The 16,974-nt window shown below is 42.3% G+C and overlaps 1 protein-coding gene across 1 annotated transcript; it reads left to right on the plus strand.

Annotated features, from left to right (window-relative positions):
- Positions 1-3,369: 3,369 nt before the first annotated feature.
- Positions 3,370-12,263, plus strand: prkg3 (protein kinase cGMP-dependent 3). The gene is made up of 21 exons (XM_070987093.1): positions 3,370-3,457; positions 4,307-4,369; positions 4,517-4,643; positions 4,766-4,932; positions 5,058-5,171; positions 5,763-5,868; positions 5,970-6,033; positions 6,318-6,395; positions 6,496-6,584; positions 6,899-6,964; positions 7,350-7,397; positions 7,523-7,564; positions 7,701-7,812; positions 7,996-8,132; positions 8,255-8,344; positions 8,477-8,618; positions 9,074-9,237; positions 9,563-9,679; positions 11,140-11,202; positions 11,425-11,500; positions 12,177-12,263. The coding sequence occupies exons 1-21, from the start codon at positions 3,370-3,372 to the stop codon at positions 12,261-12,263; spliced, it is 2,040 nt and encodes a 679-aa protein (XP_070843194.1).
- Positions 12,264-16,974: the final 4,711 nt, after the last annotated feature.

A 16,974-nucleotide genomic window follows, 5' to 3' on the forward strand; every position in this document is an offset into this window, starting at 1 on the left:
GCCCCCCCCCCCCGGCTCCACAGCTGAAATCTGAGTCCCTTTATCTCTCAGTGGTGGGGTCATTAATGTCGCTGATTAACCAGACAGAGTATCAATAATTAACCGTGAACAATAAAGACCCACACCCTCTGTCACAATGCTAACCCTTCAGCCTCATTTAGATGCAAGCAGTGACTCTGCAGCCTGGAAAACATCCAGCGGCATGTGGAAAAATAGAAGCCCGATGGAGGAGATGCGTTCAGGCTCCGGCAGATGTGATCCCGAGTCGTCCTGTTTGGCCTTGGCTTTGATAATTTCCCTCAGCTCCAGCTGTCAGTGATGGGAGTGGGACTCTCAGAGGAGAAGCATTCAGCATGATCATGTCATAAAGAGACTGAGCTGGATATTTTTCTTCAGCTTACAAAAATATCAGGGTAGAAGAAGGTGGAGGAAGGCGTTTGAGAGAATATATGAAGCTCGTCTTTGCTGCTTGTATGCTTCTCACAGAATCTTCATGTCACTTCCCCTTTCTGTCATCTTTTACAGTGGCTTTCTGATTGTTTACTTATGCCTCCAGTTTCAGTTTCTCTGATATACACCAGCAGGACATAATAAATCACTGCTAAATATCACAGAAATCAAAGATCAGCATTGCAGATACGCCTTTAAGTAAAAACAACAAGTTCATTTTGAAAGACAACAAATAAAAAGTGAAATCCAACAAAAAATAGTTTCTTAGACCCCAACTCTTCAGTCCATCCTCCTCCTCTTCCTCTTTCTGTGTTCCTCTACCTGGTGTGATGGGAGGAGCCTCAGGTTATCGTTAATGATTCAACGCCAGGGCTGCAGAGATTGACAGATAGAGAAAGAGGAGGAAAGATTGAGAGTGAGAGATAGCCGGAGAGAAGTGAAAACAGTGAAAGCTGCAGAGCAGACATGGCAGTGTAAGCCGAGAAAGTGGGCAGCGGTGGAGGAAGTAATGCCAGAGAGGTTGCAGACTGCATGTTTGTATCTGCTCAGGTGTGTCCAGTCTGGGGGTCAAGCAGAAATCGAAGACACAGTGAATACTTCTCTACAACTGAAAGTGGATCCTGTAAGCAGTTATTATTTGGCTCCTATGATCCATGCTGCCTTTATAAGGTGGACAGACAGTCATCTTCTCTCCTGATCCACACACAGCTTGCAGGTGAGTGTGACTCTGGTTTACATGTTATACTGTGTTTGAGAGCTGGGCAGGTACATAGACAGGTGTGTTCACGTGGCTCAATGTGTTTAAAGTACAGATTCTGCATTTTACAGGGACATAAACAGCGAAATACAGCTTTTTCATGCTTTCCCTCTTTGAGGTATTGCAGTTATTTTGTGTTAAATAAAAAGATGAGGGTGCCTAAAAAAACAGTGAAAGAGCGCACCTTAACACACCGTCTCACCAGACACATGCTCTCTCCAGGTTTCTATTACAGAGAAGCTTATGAGAATTCAGCTGTAGTTACACTTGGCCATGAATTAGTAATGAGGCAGTATGGAGTGTACAGTATGATGCCTGTATCAGTGTTATGGTGATCAGTCCAGCTCTCGTGTTCCTGCTGTGCAGCAGACAGAAATATCCTCCCCTCTTTTTTTGGTTTTCCACAGCTAATTTTTCATTTCCCGTTCTCTTGTCGGGTCATTTACTGACAGCGTAAGAGTTGTGACTTTTTACTCTTCATCCAATATGGCTGCAAATATACCTGAAAAATCTCTGTCTTTTGTAGCCTTTGCATCACATGAAAAGAATAAAACAGCCCATAAACAGCCAGAAGCGTGCAGCTACTTATAGGACCGCGGTTTGAACTCTGACTGCCCTCCGGCTGAAAGCGCAGAGTTAAACTAACAATGATTTTCCCTCATTAAATGTTGACCAGCAGGCATTAAAGGTTATCATCCCAATCTGCTCTACAACAAGTAGAGCTGCAAGTTCCTAGAAAGCTTGTGCTCGTTCACAGCTGTGTGTGTGTGTGTGTGTGTGTGTGTGTGTGTGTGTGTGTGTGTGTGTGTGTGTGTGTATGTATGTGTGTGTGTGTGTGTGTGTGTGTGTGTGTGTGTGTGTGTGTGTGTGTGTGTGTGTGAGAGACAGGTTAATAAAACACCCTGAGGCAAATTTGATGCTATGCTGCAACATGTCGTTAAATCATGTCGTTAAATTATTGTTCCCTGTAAAATTCTAAAGACCATCCAGCTTCGCCCTTCCTGCACCACAGGCCTATTAACTCTGCAGGTGCATTGTGTTATGTGCTGGACTGAATTATCAAATTGTTGCCTTTGATATTGAGTCATTGCCTTTGATATTGAGTCATTTGTGTGATGGAAAATCTCACTTCCAGTGAAGTTGTCTGTTTTTCGAGGTCCCAGTGTTCTTGTCCAGTATTACTTTCTGTCCATTTTTTCTTCCCCTGCCACAGTCTGTTGGTCTGTTGCTCAGTGACTTTATGATTCGCTTGAACATCACGTCTAATCTCAGAGCTGTCCAATGTTCAGGGTGAGGCCGCGGTGACTGGGGTCACGTGATGAGCGAGCGTTGGCAAACAGCTTGTCCAGCTCAGCCTTTCCTGGAGCGGATGTGTGCGTTCAGGATATCAGTCGGGTGATCAGTTACCTTGTGTTTGTAATGATTGTAATGTTTGGCCTGTCAATAGAGATATAAACATCTTTCAATAAAGAGCAAAATGAAAATGACAGAAGAGGGCTTTTGTAAACAGTTCACCTGCATGAAAAAACACAGTGGATCCGGTGTGCAGATCTAATGAATCTGTGTCACTTAATTTGTTAGCATGTGCAAACATTTGTTGCTACTTAGGCTAGTTCCACTCTCCATCTTCAACACTAAATTATACAGCAGAGGTGGTTTATGTCACCCATTATAGTAGAAGCAGAGAGAATTAAGAAGTACATATAACAGCCTGCAACAAGAGAGATAATACAGAAGGTTTTTGCACTATTTTGACAGGTTTTGTACCATTATCTGTCACAGGTACGGTAATAGATCTTTAGCAAAAGCTGGCAGGGTGTGACAGCATTCAGAGAGCACCCTGTTGACTGTCCATCATTAGTCTGCATTATTCAGTGGGGCTCTTGCTGTGTGCAGGCAGTGGAATAGGGCTCAGCGCCTTGTGAAAAGGCACCAGTGTAGTAACACACAGTTGAAATATGATATCTGGGCTTTTGTGTGTACGTTTCCACACAAATCTCCATGTTTAGTGGCCGACTGTATTTTATGTCTGTGTTCACATGCATTTTTTTTTAAATGTATTCCCACCTTCCTGCCCCCAGTTGTGCTGCAGTTTACCTGTGAGATTCCACCCATATATCTTTATTTATTCTTTCGTTTCTTTCCTTTTTTCCCTTGCAGTCATGGAGAAGCAACTTGAGGAGCTGAAGCAGCAGCTGGAAAAGCAATGTCTGATCAACGAGGAGCTGCAGAGGCAAAATAAGGACCTGGGTGAGTGCAACTGTGACTATATCACCTTACAGAGGTATTTCACTTTGGACCACGCCCATCGTCACAGCTGGCTGTGATTACATCTAGCTGTGATATCACACTGTACTATAGTGAGATGAGAATAAAGTCATCATCTATCAGTAGGACAATTAAGAATTGTGTTCTGTGTAGACTTTAGGGTTCAAGCTAGCCTGCAACGGATGCAGAAACCAGAAGAGCGCTCATGTTCATCTCAGCCTCTCATTGCAGAACTCAGCAGAAACTCCAGCTCTTTCTGTTATTCTCCTCCAGTCTCTTGTTTTTAGCCTTGTCTCTGTGCTCCTATGAAGCAGGTTCATAAAGCCCCGGGATAAGTGTAAATTTTTAAAGTTGAAACAAGTTTTGAACTCAGATACGCATCTTTGTGGCACCACTATCAGTAAGTTGTGTCTAGTCACATTTCAATTGCTTTCATGTGCAATTGCATTGCCCTGCGCTCTGTCTGAGCACGGTTTGACTACAGTTATGCTTAAATGCATGTTTCTCTAGAATTACTACATTAGCATCAGGGTAAATGAAAGAAATCAATTGCAACTTAATAGCAATAACAATACAAGTCTGCAACTACACAGGCAGACTTTAAAAAACATCTTTGAGACCACACATATCAGCTGGTTTTAGCTTATCCCACACATTGTGTCACTGTATATTAGCCTATCAATAACGAGACATTGCAGCCCAGTAGTTGTAGTTCTGTTGTAGTATTTTTCATCCATGTGTCATGAAGGGAAAACGTGAATCATGTATTATAGCAGCAGGTTCGTCAGGATGTTTCGTACATTAAACATGTTTCTCTGCTCTTATCCTCAGAACAACGACTGCAGGAGAAGGAGAGGCTTTTGCAGGATCTGCAGAGTCAATATCATGATCTGGGTAAGAGTTTAACATGGGCATGAGGGGCAGGGACACACACACACATACGATCAAGGTGACCTTTGACTCTTCTACGTTTAGATTAAACATGGCAACCATTTAAAGTAATTAACCGTCCATTTGTGTTCCTCTGTTTGTGTCTTTCAGAGTTTCCCTCCCAGAGCGGTAATGAGATTGAACCGGAGGTCAGGAAGAGCCGTGCGGCTGTCATTGCCACCGAACCAATCCCTGAGACCCTGGAGATTATGCGCACCAGGGTCAAGAAAACTGTCAGGTTGGTAATCGGCACCGCTGATGAGAGAATATCCATTTAAGTAAGAGTGCACAGAGTTTTTGAGCTGCTCAAAATTTCAATGACCTGAGATCAAGATGACTTCTTTCACCTCCCATCTTCAGTGAGACAAATCTGATCATCAAAGCCATCCAGAAGAATGACTTCCTGAGCCGGCTCGACGATGAGCAAACAGCCATGATGGTGGACCTCTTAGTGGTGTCTGACTTCAAACCGGGGGAAGACGTCATTAAAGAGGGCTCTGAAGGAGACAGCATGTACATAGTAGCAGGTGGGGACACACTTGAGTGTGTGCTTCTGTCTGCAGCTGATAGAGGATGTTATTTAAAATTGTCTTAAAAATCAAATTCTCCACATTTCCATATAGAGCAACTTTCCTTTCCTTCCACCTTTTAGCCGGTGAGCTCCGCGTCACGCAGGCAGGCCGGGACCTCCGCACCCTGACCACTGGTGATGTGTTTGGGGAGCTGGCCATCCTGTACAACTGCAAACGGACGGCAACAGTTAAAGGTCAGCCCCTGTAATGATGAGCCCTGGAGGTACAAAAACAAAAACAAAAAAAACCCATTTACCTCATGTGAATGACTGTTTCTGCTCAGAGAGAGGAAGGAGGTGCTTCCACAGATTTAAAATGTCTTGTCCTCATGTTAATGACAGAAACACCATATTTTCACTGTGGTCTTCGACCCTCTTTTAATTAGACATCTTGCAGGCCTCTTCCTCTGCAGTGGTATAAGTTCTCTAACTGGAGAATTGGCGCCACCTACTGCTTACTCCTAACAATCACGTAGCGGTAGTGGATGGAAAAAGCATTTATTTGGATTTTCCTTTGCTGATTTTCTCAAAATTAGGTTAATTTGTGACACACTTGTCTTTGTCACTAGTCTGATAGAAGCACAGAATTTCATACAGTGCAATATTGACCAAAACAAAACAAATGAATCAATTAACTGAATGTAAACATCTGTAACAGAAGTCCATAGAGTGGCAAAAAACTGTCAAGTATCTAAATAGGGAAAACACTTGAGCAAGTCAGTTACATCATTTGTAACCACATTTTACAATCTTAATCGGCCTTCATCACTTTCACTTACGCTGCAGCAAAGACAGCAGTGCATCTGTGGTGCATGGAGCGGCAGACCTACAGGACGATCATTGCCAACAAGTCCAAGAAGAAACGCGAGCAGCTCATGGGCTTCCTGAAGACGTGAGGTTCCTCTTAGGTTACCAGGCACTTTCTCATGGCTTAATGGAGCATATAGCATCCATTTCTAACTCTGCTGCTATATTCTTTATATGCTGTCACAGGTCTCGTACTCTGAAGGACCTAAATGATGTCCAGTTATCCAAAATCATTGACTCAATGGAGGAGGTGTGTAGATGTCCCACTGTACACTTTGAATGATAGAAGTGACTGTTGTGACAATTAGGCTCAAAAATAGATCATTAAGTCAAAACCATGGCTGTTTTTTTCCATTCCTGAAATGCTGACCTAGTTTAAATCTCAGTAGCCTGGAAAGAAGGCATGTTCATGGCCCTTTGTGGCCTTGTTTTCCTGTAAATCACAACCTTTATTGTCAAGACAAACATATTTGATGCACTATTGTCAGGATATGGAAATGGCCCTTATTGTTGGAACTGTCTCATATTCCTCAGGTGAAGTACCAGGACAAAGAAGTTATAGTTCGAGAAGGAGCTGAAGCACACACATTCTACATCATCCTCAAAGGAGAGGTAATATGGCATTATGTGGTGTGCACAAACTCATATTTAAACATATATTGTATGTATGCAGTTTGTGTGTGTATATATACATCGTGTGTTTCCCCCGCAGGTCCTGGTGACTAAGAACGTGAATGGGCATCAGAAGCAAATTCGCAGGATGGGAAAAGGCGAGCATTTCGGGGAACAGGCCCTCATACGGTAACCATGGCAACACAGTACATGCCTGAGGACATTTGTTGAAGCCTCGTGGAACATTCACCCCTCTGTTCACCTCCCTTAGCTGCTGTCATCTCTGACATTATGGCGGTACATCCTGCAGAAAATCTTCTAAATGTGAACTGTCACTTACGGTGAACATAGAGTCCAGTGACACACAAATCAGCCAGTTTGGATTAGGAAATTGAAAACATTTTGCAGATATTTAACTGTTTAAGTCTTGTGCAGCAAGGTAGGATGTGGGTGTCAGTAGGACTGCACAGCTGAGCTGATGTTCAATGTTCTTCCTCTTGCAGGGAAGTCTTGAGAACTGCCACCTGCTCTGCTGATGGCCCTGTTACCTGCTTCTCCATTGACAAGGAGTGAGTTTCAAGTTTCTCCGAATGCAATTACTCACAAAATTGTGTGATTTTTTTGAAGGGAGTCTGGGGACTTTCTCTGGGGACTTTCTCTGGGGACTTTCCACGGACGACAAACAAATAGCCTATATTGGTGACAGTTGTTCTCAGTGCATCTTGAGCGCATTCACACGTGTACTTAGAGTCGTCCACTTTTGATTGGATCACTCATTATGCATGTTAATGCCTCTGACTTGACATTAAACTGTGTACATGAAGGTGTGTTCCTGCTCAGTCAGCAGCTCTTGAAGATCCTTGAGGGAATTCCTCCAGCGTGTGTGTTCTCTGCCATTGTTGCCTTGTTTGCATTGCTTGTTTGTTTAAATGACAATGCCTTCCTCTTCTTTAGGGTATTTGAAGAGACCATTCCCATAGAGCACCTGGAGCTGTTTGACGAGTACGTACCGGAACGCTTCATTTTCTAATCATGAATCACTTCTTCCATGATTTGTTAAGGAGATACACGGTCCTGATTAGTTTCCTACGCAAATCCTGATTCTCATTTGTTTTTTTTACTCGCAGCTCCAAAGTGCTGCAGGAGGCACAAGTTCCACAGAAGTCGAGGTGAGCCGTGGGAGATATGACACTGTGGGCGCAGGCGGAAATAAATGATTGAACACAGACATTCGAATCACATAAACTAGTTCCTTGAAATGAAACAGCATTGGTTCAAAGTTCTCGCTCTGTCTGTCTCTAGCAGTCCCAGCTCCACCCTGAGGTTTAAGGATCTGGTTCCTGTGTTGTATCAGGAAGGTCGCTATCAAGGAGATCCTGTCACGCTTGGAGTTGGAGGGTTTGGCCGTGTTGAGCTAGTGAGCGTATTTTACTTTTATTATTTTGATATTTGCTGGAAGGTGAGATTCGTTAGTTCTCTTCAAACGGTAGTGGGGTATACAGTCATACAGTCTCTAGACAGTCTTTAAAGCTAGCTTGTATACATATATACAGTGCACTAATGGTTTTAGTGATTATCATTGTTTTGCTGTCACTCTAAGATGACCACAGTGAATCATGGGACATATTATGCCATGAAGCGAGTCAGCAAGAAGCACATTGTTGCCAAGAGACAGGAGGAGCACATGCTGTTTGAGAGGAAGATCCTCAAAGCCACACAGTGTGACTTCATCGTCAGGTATCTGCCATCACACACACACGCACAATCCTTTAATCACAACATCTAAATACAGTGTAATGTGCAGAGAACTTGGAAGTGGTAGTTGGTATTTAATCCTGCCTTTTATTCTCTCTCCGTAGGCTTTATGCTGCTTTCAAAGACACGCGATACATCTACATGGTCATGGAGTTCTGTGTCGGAGGAGAGATCTGGACCAAACTGAAAGAAGTGTGAGAAAACACAGAAAAAAAAAGTCTAGTATCTCATTTCTTCATTTAAATAGAGAAGAACATTGAAAGCGAGCAGAGGAATTTATTGCTGGAGAGGGGTATTTAAACCCTTTATGTCTCTGTGATTTTCAGAGGGCGGTTTGACGAGCCCGTCGCTGTGTTCTGCGCTGCCTGTGTGGTGGAGGCCTACGCCTACCTCCACAAGAAGAACATCATGTACAGAGACCTGAAGCCTGAGAACCTGATGCTGGACGTGAAGGGCTACGTCAAACTGGTGAGCTCTCACCTGTGCATGTGTGTCCATTTCAACACTCTGTGAGGACGAGCTGAATATTCAGCAAATGTGTTTAAGGTGAGGGAGAATTGCGGTCACATTAAGTTAGAACATGTCTAGTGACACCTAGTGGCAAACACTGGAGAAGTTACTTAAAACTGGAATGAAAGCAGCGCTGGGTTACACCAGCTATGCAAAAGGTCAAATGTAGCGTAGTTTGAACATAATTTCTAATACAGGATGCAGTTTATGTGCCACTAACATTTTAAGGGTTGCACCAGATAAAATAGGTCCAAAGGAGGCAAGATAAAACTTAAATCTTCCTAGCCCTGAAAAGGTGTGAAGTCCCCTATAAAATATTGTTTGGCATGGAGCATGCAAATGTTAATCAGTAGGATGTCCTCCCTGTGCGTGTGTGTGTGTGTGTGTGTGTGTGTGTATGTGTGTCTGTGCAGGTGGACTTTGGCTTTGCCAAGGAGATGGTGCGTGGTGAGAAAACCTACTCATTTGTCGGCACTCCTGAGTACATGGCCCCAGAGATCATCAAGAACCAGGGACATGACTTTGCAGTTGACTTTTGGTCCCTTGGGATCCTGATCTATGAGCTGTTGGTGGGAAGGTAATGCTAACGCTAACACACAGTCTCATTTGGAAACAAGCATTTCTGCTGTCTTATGTGGTTCATATCGGAGAAGCTCATATTCATGAATGATTAATAACAAAAGGAAAGGAAAGAGTCACAGAACTGTGATGTGAGAGTGAATCATGAAAGAGTCAATGTTAGCCAGTAGATGGCAGCAGGGAAATGTGACTGACGGCTGCAGTGTCTGCAGGCACAGGTGCAGATTACCCAACAGCAGCTGACTGACCTGTTGATTTCTGAGCCATTTCCATGCCAGGTAGTGGAAAGACTAAAACAACACCCTCCTCTCTTTTCTCATCAGCCCTCCCTTTTCAAGTTCAGAGCCTCAGAAGATTTATGCCAAGATTTTGGATGGGGTGCTCAAGTATCCACCTTACTTGAGTGAGGCATCCAAGTCCATCATCAGCAAACTGAGCAGGTGAAACAATCTTCATGATAAAAATTTCATATACTGGTAATGCTGTCGTATGAATTCAAAATGAGCTCAACGTGTTGCCTGAATAACTTTCTCATGTATGCATCAAATCATGTAATATGCATGCATAAAATTCCCTGCTGGGGGATAATCGACATCACAGCACCCCGCTCACGTTCTGCCTCAGAGACTTTGTTGGCATGCTGTGTGTTTTTTATTTTTTAAAGAGACATTCGATTGTGAAAGTTAATATTTAACTGAAAAAAAAAGCTGCACTCTTGCCTAACAAGCTCTGACCAAGGCCAGAGTCACACAGCGTCACTGTCACTGATTGAAAATGAAGCACAGGCCAAGCTGAAACGGGTGAATAATTCATCTGATGATATAATCATGGCAGATCTCACATCTCGGCTGCAGAGAGAATGATTTGCGCTCTGAGAAATGTAAAAAGCTGCGTTTGGAAATACTTCAGATTTTGGCCAGGATGCACCACCAGTATGCATGTTACCTAACCTGTAGATTTAGACTCATTCATTCACAGGCTTTACCATGTTAATAGTTAATTCACCTCGGTTGGTCTGTTCTACAGAATCCTTTGTTTCAACCGTGTAAGTTATTATAAATAATACCTGAGCTAGTTTATGCCATGATCTTCTCGTGAAGGCCAGGGCCATATGAGCTTTTCACTAATTTTCGTGCACTGACCCCTTGTGGTTATTTAGCAATATAACGTTTTATTCATCTAATTGTTATACCGTCTTAAATTTCCTGTTTGATGTCACAGTGAAGTAATTAATATTATTCTGTATTGCAGATATCACAAACCACACATCCAGTAAATTGAACACTGTATCTGCTAACACTGCCGACACACTCACGCTTGAAAATAAATGAATGTTTAGAGATAAATGCTTCAACTGCTGTGTTTTTTTTTCTCTCACTGGAAAATTAGGCCAGTTGTGCACAGCCAGATTGTCACCCACACTGTTGATTACAATGCATGTGAAAATTACACACAGGTTTGAGCATTTCATACAGTTAATCCAAGTGTGGAGCATGAATTATGGAACGTCTCTGCAAATCAATACCCAGTATCACAACATGCACATGTATTTTTATGCCTCCGTACTGGTGACAGCTGTGGTTGGAGCATTATGTTTACAGGGTTTCTGTCCCTCTATATGTATGTATGTATGTATGTGTGTATGTACCATTCTTGTGAATATCATAGCCCAGGAAGGGCTTATAAATCTGGCACAGATGTCAATTCATTAAAAGTCTTCACTTTTATATATATTATACAAGTCTGGACAGACATGGATGTAAACTGTAACTTTACTGGTTGTTGGAGGCAGACAACCGCGGGGCCGTAATTCTAGTTGATGCAAATTTCTTGGAAAGTGGAATCTCTTGGAATTGCACTCAAATGTCTGAATGATGTCTTCATGCGTTTTTGTTTGCAGACCTCGGCCGGGTCAGAGGTTAGGAAACACCAAGAACGGAATCAAAGATGTCCGGCACCACAGGTGACCATGGCAGCATTTATAGTTGCTTGATAGTGAAATACAGCATGATCATTGAGTGAAAAGGCACATTACGTATTCACCAGCTGGCCTGCTTGTCTTCTCGTCTTGACAGTTTGAGTTCCTCCACCGCTGACTGAGCTTTTCAACTGTGGATGAATCATTTCAGTTATTCCTCACTCTCGGCGTGTTTGACCCGTGCTCTCCTTCATCTTTTCCCTTCAGGTGGTTCAGCAGCATGAACTGGCACAAGCTGCGTGTGGGTCAGCTTGACGCCCCCACAGTCCGACTCATACGCAAGGTAAGTCAAAAACCACTCGCTGAGTTTGTTTACTATTATGTGAAAAGTAGGTTGTGTGGTTTAAGAAAAACCAAAGAACAGGGCCAGCGATAGAGGGTGCCTGTTGAGTTCTGACATCAAAAAAGGTCTTTCACAGTTGCTATATTGTTTTAAAGTTGGTCGCTTCGGTCTCTTTTTAAATAAAGACATACAAACAAACAAGACAACTAACCAAAGCTAACTAAAGACATTAAGGTCAAAACACAACACAAAATCTCTGGATAAGAGGTGGTCGGCCCTGCAGTCCCCTTGCTAGAGGCCTCTCTTCTGATGCAGGCAGAGGAGCTCCCAGGTCAGGTGCACCTCATTCAGCAATCAGATGTAACACACCTGGGCAGAGCTGGAGAGGACAGGAGAGGAAGAGGGACACACAGCACAGGGGACACACAGCCGTGACAGTGTGCCAGACGGAGTTGGCCAAATTCAAGTCCTCGGCTGCAAAAGATGCTGTTTAAGAAAAAATTAAGTCACTGGGAGGTTGGCTAATCACAAGGTTTAATCACTGAGGGGTTTTCATCTTTTAAAACATTTTCCCAGCATAATTGAATTGCAAAAAATACAAAAATCCCTCCAAATAACACTTTGTTCCAATTCTCACAGTTTTTTTTCGATCAGCTGTTTTTCTTTCTTCCCTCAGGGTCCCTGCTACATCAACTTTGATCGTTTCCCTCTTGACCACACTAAGGCAGAGGAAGAGTTCTCTGGCTGGGACCGTGACTTCTGATTAATAAGGATCAAAGCCCCCAAGAGTCACCCACATCACCCAAATATGGAACCAAGTCAGAATAACCTCCCTTTAAGCCAAAACATGGTCACATGATGACAGTATTAGAGTGGAACTGCAGGGAGTCACCTCTTCTATGATATTTATTAAAGCCTCTCTGTTGCTATAGAGAGACGACCATCTAGCTGGCAAAGGGCCAGAAATATGAAGAGGTGTTAGGACGAGATGTTAGGACGTTCTGTTCCAAATACAACGCAGGGAGATTTGGTGCCTGATGAAGACGCGTTAATGACATCATCCATGTAACACTCTTCGCTGATTAGAATGAAACACCCGTCTCAGTCCCTGCTAGCTGAGAAAAAAGGCTTGAGTCATGTTGTGCAGTCTGTACAAAAGGCCAGCTCACACCAAACCTGGCAACTAAATCAATACTGCCCCATGTGTATTGTTCTCCAGTGTTTATTGTTCTTTTGAATCGATGTTAGTTTTAGAGATAAACCATGCTAAACCAACCAAAGCCGTTAAATGCTTACATATTGTTAAAGTTTGTGTTTTTTATTCTGAACTGTTCTATTTCCTTTGTTTTTAGATAAAATAATCCAAAAACTATGCCCCCTTTTTATGTGCAGATTACACGCACCTTGGTTGTAATGTAAAAAGATAATTGAACATCCTGATGAAACATTTCTACATGACTGGAGATCGGTAAATAAAAGTGCTCTTACTGTACATGCTTCAGTAAGCTGTGTTTGGCTCCCGTTCTTACCCACCGCTGCACTGTAATCAAATTGCAGGTGTGAAACAGCACACATTTTTTTGCTGTTGTTGCAAAGTATTTGGAGTTTAGATGTGAGATAGTGAACAACACACAAAGGGAAATACTGTGCTTGTAAAGATGTTATCAGGGAGGGAAATAGCCTGGGACAGACTGCAGCGTTTACAGGTTTAATCTGATAGAGTCCGCAGCGCTCGCAGCAGATTGTTTGGCTCTGGGGGGATACAGCTGTCTGTCATGGCAGCAGGTTTTCAGGCAGGAGGAAGGAATCATCTCGTTCCTTCCTGTTAATGCCTGTGACCTGCCGACTGAGACAATTTTTTCCACATGAGAAAGAAGAAACCTCACATGAAAGCGATTATACCCTCCAAAAGGGGAAAGATACACACCCAGATGTTTCCCTCCTGCAGAAAACACCTTGAAGCTGAGAATTTAATGCACTGACACCAATGACAACAGTGACCCAGGGGGGTGTACCATATAGTACAAAAAGGTCTCTCCACAGGAGGTGCTGCTTTCCTGCACACTGAATAAACACTTGTTTGCTGATAACCTTTTTTTTTTTTTTATAGCTGCAGTCAGTGCATATAACATGAAAGAAAGAGAGTAAACAGGATTAAAGGATAAAGCTTCTATAGTTTTCTTGCTTTCAGCAAATCCCATGAAAAAAAGGTGTTTATGCTTTTCTCAATGCTTATGGGCTTCCCTACTCTGTCTGTGCCACTCAGCCCATTTGTTCCTGTTGACGAGCAAAATCTTTAAATATGGGCCACAATTATATGGTTGCTTTGTAGTTTTTAACAAAAGTTACTCTGTAAGCAAGTAAACAGTGTATTTGTAGAGGACTATTTTCTGTCATGGATGAATACACATTTAGTGCCCATGTTCATCCTAATGAAGGAACGTGTCCCTCAGTGTAACAGTGTGGCTCACTGATGCATTTTTAACTGGGTGCACTTGACATTATCTGTTAGTGGGACCAGTTCATTGTTGGTTTTGATCTTTTAATTTGTTGTCAATAAGAAAAACATTGAATATCACCTTCCTTGGCATCTGTCTGACCTAACAGAAGCATTTGGTTTTCATTGTGTTATCAAATCACTTGTATTGAATATATTCATATCACATTATTTATTGTACATGTCACATTGTGCTTGATGATGTTTTTGTAGGTCACCCTGAATCATTACCTTATACTCACAGTAGAAACCTTTATGAGCAGCGTATAGACTTTTTATTTTTTTGGTTGCCCCGGGCTTCACCTCTCGGGCTGCATACTGGCTGCCCTACTTCTTTATTGGTTGCACTTGGCTTGATACAAAGCGCTAGAGACACTATTCAGGGCTGAAATAATGCGAATATTATTGAAACTGTATTTTAATTTATACAGTTAAGATTTTCCTAAAACGGTGGAAATAGCAATGACAATGTTGTCATGACAGATGCAAATACAACACATCCATAAATGAAAATAATGCGATTTTGCCTAGAGATATAGTGCGTTAATGCAAGGCTGAATTACCAACTGGGAAAAAGTAGGCTTGAGTTTCTGTGATATTATTAATATCAACCACAAATGTGTTAGTCCTGCATGCACAATAAAGCCCATTATAAAGTGAAATGATGTGAGCCTTAAGGCAGTTAACGTTTTGAGGTCTGGAGGTCTTGCAGAAGTTAAGATGCAGATTAAAAAGCTTTTATTATTTTAGTACTTACTTGGTGCCTAAATGAATTTCAGCTTAGTACACAGAGAATACCAACACAGAAATGGAGACAGGTGTTATAAGAGGGCCCACATTATTCCCCACAGTCCATCTAGTGAGATGATCCAGCCGTGCATTTGTTATTTTTAATTTTCGCTTAAATTAATTTGCTTCCATTATTTGCTTCCATTGCACTTTGCATTTTGCTTTTATTGATGCACCAATTTTCCCACTTTTTCTTTTTTGTGCAAACTGAAAATGCATTAAAACTGGTTGTACAACCAAACACCTGCCCTTGGTGATGTAATATCACAGCATTGTGAAGTGTTGCGTTCAATATTGCACATATTGCATCACTCACTGTTGCATCACATGTGTCATATGTGCCGTTACCATTGACAGCTTTTATCTAATATCAGACAGAAAGGTAGGTAAAAGCCTCCTATTGTAGATCCATTGAACCAACCTAACAGTGAATATGCTCACTAGAATGGATTAAAACTAAACTTTTCACAGAACAACAGTTCAATCAAGGGCTCGATGGTGTCTGCTCCTGATGTCTTTCTGTGAAGATCTCTGTGGGAAATTTCTGCTGAGCTGGTGTGAGAGGATTGACTGCTGCAGCCTGAGGTTTAGGCTACATCCCCACATATGATAATACTTTTTCATTTTTAAACAGCATTTTAAAACAAAAACCACCACCAGGGAAACAGATCATTTGCGTCATCGCAGGGCTTTATTCTGTTTCTTCTCGTATTTGCTTTGTCATTAGATGCTGTTTCAGCTTGAGACTTCTCTGCTGAGCGGTCTTGAGATAATTAGACTCAGTGATTACACCTGTGCTGATTAATTATTGGTTCCACCTGCGTTCAGTCCGCCTAAGCTCTGCTGTTTGCTCTCCTCTTCGCTCCGTCTCTAATGTTTGAGAGGCCTGAGTGGGAAGCCGTTTGCGTGCCTGGTTGTCCAGGTAAATGATCAGCTAGCCTGCTCACCTCCAGTGATTTTATTACCCACAGTTTCTGTCCTTTGCCTCATTTTTGTGAGAAAGGTTACTGTTGTGAGGACTCATGTTCCTTACAAATATCCAGCACTGCGTCACATTTCTGGTTTGTTTCCGACATGTGGATTGGTATTTAAAATCTGAGACCACAGGGAGGCTGATACATAACATTTGCCTTTGTGTATGAGTGTGTTTATATAACTGCATATATGTGCTTATGAAACAAATTTAATCAATAGTCTGAATGCGCATTCACATTCTATAGGACATGAGTCCCCTTCTTTGGATACCCCACAGACAAGCTGTCTGGATTTATATATAATGAAAGGAAGCAAAAAATATCAGAAAATTCTTAAAGCAATAGTTAAAGTTTTGTTTTGTTTTTTTTTTCCTCTGGCTACTTGGGGACAGAAGATGCAGAACAATATTAGTATTCACAGTGTCTCAACAAATCATTAGCAAAATGGCTGCAAAGCTGCTGTTGCTCGCTGCATCAACAAACCGCTCCAAATACGCAAAATGAGTAGCTCATTTATGCTGTCTGCATTATGTGACCAAGTCTAATATTCACTCTACTTTTAGCTGTTTTGTGGCCTCCGCCTGTTGCTGAAAACAGCTGCCTGATGTGGGTGAAGATGAGGAGAGCAAACGAAAACAATTAGCTTAAAGAAGGTAGAGTAGAGCTGAGGGGATCTGTAGAGTCGGGTTCTAATTCTCTCTGGCTTTTTCAGTACAAGTGACGTCTTTGATGTTACGCTTCACCATTTGATTGGTGTTAATATAAAAGCATTGATCAGTGCAGCTAAATTGTGAGTGAGCACACAGAAAAATAGAATTTGAGAGCTAAACTTTGATGTGATGCTCTTGCTTGCTGCTCACATCCCTCCTGCGTTTTACTGACAAGACACTTGTCCCCGTTCACAGCGTTAGGACTCTCATCTTGTGTCAGCTCATGTGTGAGATTTCCTTCGAGATTTCCTCCGCTCTGTTTTTTCCCTTTGTCCACACAGGCCTCTCTCCTGGGTTTGGGCTGATGTGGCTGGAAGAACTGGCAACTATTATTTATTTGACTTTTTCCCCCAGGTGTTGCATTGCGCCATTGCTGTGATGTCAGCTTTTACATCCTGCTAAACTATTTGATTCACACTGGTAGAACAGCCTTTTCCAAACTGACTAATACACCTTCTTGACTGTTCTGAATGGTGAGTCAGTAAAGCTCTTCAGACACTGGTG

This window comes from Chaetodon trifascialis, chromosome 19 (assembly GCF_039877785.1).
Source record: "Chaetodon trifascialis isolate fChaTrf1 chromosome 19, fChaTrf1.hap1, whole genome shotgun sequence".
Lineage (NCBI taxonomy): Eukaryota > Metazoa > Chordata > Actinopteri > Chaetodontiformes > Chaetodontidae > Chaetodon > Chaetodon trifascialis.